General features: G+C 36.9%; 1 protein-coding gene across 1 annotated transcript in view; it reads right to left on the minus strand.

The window, feature by feature from the left end:
• Positions 1 to 630, minus strand: part of LOC111872008 (ragulator complex protein LAMTOR4) — a 9,190-nt gene extending 8,560 nt beyond the window's left edge. Inside the window, exon 1 of the mRNA XM_033754476.1 lies at positions 490 to 630. Coding sequence (XP_033610367.1) covers positions 490 to 630 — 141 coding nt within the window. The remainder of the gene's footprint in view (positions 1 to 489) is intronic.
• Positions 631 to 4,951: the final 4,321 nt, after the last annotated feature.

A 4,951-nucleotide genomic window follows, 5' to 3' on the forward strand; every position in this document is an offset into this window, starting at 1 on the left:
ACAATCGTCAGAATTCTTTCAAGTTTACTTGAACCTTAGAATTAGCTTGCCATATATACTCTTAAACCCTTAATAAGTTTTAATATTTTGTAATATATAATCAACATACTTGTATACACTTTTAATATATCCTAGACACAAGTTTTATATATATATATATATTATTTTATATATACTTAATTGTAATATTTATTACCAACTTGTGGCAAAACTTCTGTTATCATATAATATGACACGTTGCACTCGTATGGATAAATATTAGTAATTCAATGACTAGACATATTCCATACTGCCTGATGATGGTCCTATGTGACCGAAACATGTAGCAAAATTGAGGTTTAATTGTAAACACTAAAAGCGGGTATACATCTGTTGTGGTGACGGCTTAACATAACTACTCTATATCTATTTCGACCTAGCTTACCTCTATTCACGCTAGTGAACAATACCACATAAACATCACACTCCACATCCTCCAAATCGAGTTACCTGATTTAATCTAACAGCCCTCTGCGCTCCTCTGCCTGCCACTGATCCTAAGTGCTCAGTACCGCTCAGTACGCTCAGTACCAGGGGGGTGTAACTGGCATAGGGGAGAGGGAAACATGCAGACCAGCCATCTAAGAACATTTACATGAACTACNTATCCCGCGCCTCTTGTGAAACTACAAAACACAGAGTTGGCCGGAGAGGACACAGCCTTAGGCTTGCTGTATAAGTTATCAAAATTGGAATTCTCTAACTGTTTGACCAAGCTTATTGGGTCCTTTCTTACTCAGCGTACATTCAGGGTCTCGGTTGAAGGCGAAATGTCAACGCCAAGGGAACTGCAAGCAGGGGTGCCACAAGGTTCGGTCCTTTCTCCTACTCTTTTCAATTCGTATATAAATGATGCCCCCCAAACACATGGTGTTCACCTGGCCCTCTTTTCAGACGACACCTGTCTGTATGTGACTGATCGCAAGGGGGTTTTATTGTTAGAAAATTCCAGTGCGGTCTCAGCTCACTGGAGACCTGGTGTGAGTGCTGGAATATAAAAATTAATGAAGATAAGACTCAGGGGGTCTACTTCTCTCGTGGTCGTCGACCGCCTGTCTTGACTTACTCTAAATGGAAGAAATATTCCATTTGTAAATAGTGCAAAATATCTAGGTGTAATCTTCGTTAAGAGAGTGACATGGAGATTACACAATGATCGAAGCCAAGGCCTTGAGAACATTCATTAGAGTATATTCCCTATTCAAAAGTGAGCGATTGAGCGCTAACATTAAACTGACTCTCCATAAAGCTCTTATTAGATCCGTAATGACTTATGCTAGTCCCGCCTGGGAGTTTGCGGCAGACACTCATCTAGTGAAATTGCAGCGCCTGCAAAACAAGGTTCTCCGCACGATTGGCAATTTTCCAAGGCGCACACCGGTCCGCAATTTGCACATGGCATTCAAAATCCTGTACGTATATGACTTTATAACAAAATTATGCAGGCAACAAGCAGAAGTCATACAAAATCATGATAATGAAAATGTTCGCAACATCGGACAAGGCGAAGCCCGCCACAGAAAGTATAAGGGGCTTAAACTTGGCAGCGGTCAGGCATACGACTGTTCAAGTGACGAGACTGCCGTGGTAGCGAATAATTACTAGGGTGGGGGGGAAAGGGGGGGCATAATCTGCTGTACCGACCCTGGACTAACAGAGGCCTTGTATATATTGTACATAGAAGTAAGGAATAAGGCAGCATGCAAGGGGCAAGTGGTTGAAAATTACTGGTGTAGAGTGCCAGAATATCTTACACCTGGCCTGTGTAGAATAGTCAAGAGGCAGTACGTTGTTCCTCTGAAATGTCAGTGAACTTGTATTTGACTGGGGCATGCAGTAGAGTAGTTGATTGAGGCACTATGCTAGAAGCTGGAAGGTCACAGGTTTGAATCCCAATTAGGTCACTGAATAATAGAATAAATGAATGGTATGGACTGGACAGGATTCATCTGGTTCAGGACAGAACCACTGGTAATGAAATATGGGTTACATAAGGTGCTGTGAATTTGATTAGCTACTAGATGGAGATGAGTAAAGGTAAATGGCCTGCAGTACTGTCCTTTACATAATTACAGAGTGGATGAAGCAATGGCTAAGAACAAATTTTACAAAAAGTGTCATAAAATGAAATGTCATGTATTTATTATAAACAGCACCTTATTGTATTACATTGCATACAAGGAAAATATTCTAAAACATAATAAAATCACCTTTCACACCCTTATTTCAGGTCCCATACAGTGTCACTCTCATAATAATACTGCTCTTATACTAAACCAACATTCATCTCTCTTATCATCGTTGAGAACTCTTCCTCTATATCAGTCACAAGAGATCAAAAGAATTTCTGATGTGAGAAAGCTAAATTTGTTTCCTTTCTCATATTATCTGACAATCACAATTATACATAAAAACAAAACACAATTCACTATAATTTTTATTTTGGAACTGATTAAAACCCTCATCATGAACGTGCAAAATTAAATATCCGATAGACAATAAATAACTAAAGAGTTCCTTCTACTTTCTTTCATGTATGAACTAATATAAATGATGGTATTATGTCATATGCTGCTTAATGCAAACATCACCTAACTGCCACTTATTTTTCTACTGTATTGCCTAGAGAACAGTATTGCTAATATCAAGTGTATGAAATAAGGTAACACAAAACTGCAACACTAACATTATAATGTAACAGCAAGTCTGTCACAGATGTACACATGTAAGGAACATTGACAATAAATATACAATCACAACACAAAGATGTAGCTGTCTTTTATTTATATTCAAACTATTCACTAAGGATAATGGAAGCCTGTAACATTAACAGGAACATATTCAACATCAAGTAAGGCTGCTGCCAACATGTCAGCAGTACCTTTCACTTGGCAAGAAAAAATAATAAAGCACATTTAATCTATAAGGTACAGAAGAGTTATATTTATTTTGGTAATGTATGTGCAAGAACTTGTGATATCAGGATCACTTTGAATTATGTCTGAAAGAAAATTTCACAAGCTTGGACATACAGACAGATAACAACACACTGAGGACCGGTCGCATGATATCATGATTTTAGGACACGTTAGGTTGTAACACACTATACATGCAATGGCATAATAAAACTCTCGAATGTTTGCTTACTTGTCAGTAACTTGACCTTGCTGTTTTCTTAACGCACTATAAACGAAAATGCTTTGCTGCTCTTCGAGCTGTATGTATCAGCTGGTAGTCGCCCCCAGGGCGACTCTCAGGTGATATGTGGAAACATACCCTCGTGAAAATTGTGAAGAGTGAACATTCCAAGGGGAAGCATCCTTCTAGGCAATGCCGCGTTTAAACAGTTCACAAAAAAAGGAGTATGTCTACATTTGCAAGTTCTGTGTAATGCCACTTCACAAAGCAGAATGTTTCCAGAAATATCACACCCTCAAGCACTTCTAGGAGCATTGGAGCATTTTAGTTCATGAAATTAATTAGGAGATTTTATATTAATTTTTAAAGTGAACAGTGCACAAGTTAGGATAGTAGGTTTAATAATGGCGGCCCCAGAGTGATTTAAATACTTAAATTGCCAGTCCGCAATGTGTTAATGATTTGCAGAGCAAGAAAATTGGTACTTTACGGGCTCCATTTAAAAAATAATGTAACTCTTCTGTTCCCTGAATACCCAAGATGATATTACATTTACTCTGTACTTTGCCAATATGTATAGTTGCCACAGTGTGCAGGTGTTATGGTAAAAAGGTTTTGGATGTGTTCTGAACCGTGAACCCCCATTCCCAATCTTTTCTTTCATTTATATCAGGAAACTACAATTTACTTTTCTCTGTGTTGTTATTCCTTCTTAAAAGTTTTAGCTACTATTTACTGTGTTATTGACAAGGAAAGCACCATATTCTGGGTGAAGAATGGATACTTCTGCGAGTGTGAAATAAAGAGCATGAAACCTGATATTAAAATAAATGATGTAATACATCACAGATGTATAGGATCAGTTATTCACTGTGTACTAGAGGCAGTGAAGTAAAGTTTCTGAATAAGTTTGGCTTGCCTTATACATTAATTTTGGCTTCCAGCTGTATCTGAATACTGATGCATTTTTGTCACGATGATCTTACAGCAATGTAATTTTTTTATTGGAAAAAGTTTTATATCTCAATATGGAGCAAAATCTGGGAACAAATATCACCGATACCATTCAACTGAAGATGTTAACATCCAGCATAAGGTGAGTGCATGGAATTTGGGAACCCAAATGCATTCCAGTCTTTGGTCAAAAGACAATTTTATTTTTTTACTCAAACCAAAACATGATGTATGTATGTACGTACATATGTGGAGTGTGTGTTTGCGTGTAGCTCAAAGAAGCCCAACTGCTAAAATGAAACAAAATTAACTTAAGTGACACTGGCAACAAAACTGGATGATCTGACTTGTGACAGGATGCTACCTGTAAACAGATTTAAGTACAAAACAGCTGCAAACCAGAACTAAGTAGACATTAAACCCACTTTTATTTCATGCATCCTGTTATGTTATAATATACAACTTCTTTATTAAAACCGTCACAACACAACTATATCGAGGTCAGTGCCTAGTTCTGGATATTAATGTTTACATTCCCTACAAATGGACAATACTTTGTAAGATGAGGCACCGACTAAATTATTAACATTAATATTACTACATCTACATCACGAGCCTCCAATAACAGTTTTTTATATACATACAAAATACAGAATACTCCAATACAATACAAAAACCAATGAGCGACTCAATGATATAAAGCGTCAATCGAAGAATTTTATTCTTGTTTTATACTGTAACTTTTTTCTTATATAATCTAATTTATTGTATTTTTACATCAAGTATTTTATATAATTAATATTACTGTATACAGTTTTGC

This window comes from Cryptotermes secundus, unplaced genomic scaffold (assembly GCF_002891405.2).
Source record: "Cryptotermes secundus unplaced genomic scaffold, Csec_1.0 scaffold77, whole genome shotgun sequence".
NCBI lineage: Eukaryota > Metazoa > Arthropoda > Insecta > Blattodea > Kalotermitidae > Cryptotermes > Cryptotermes secundus.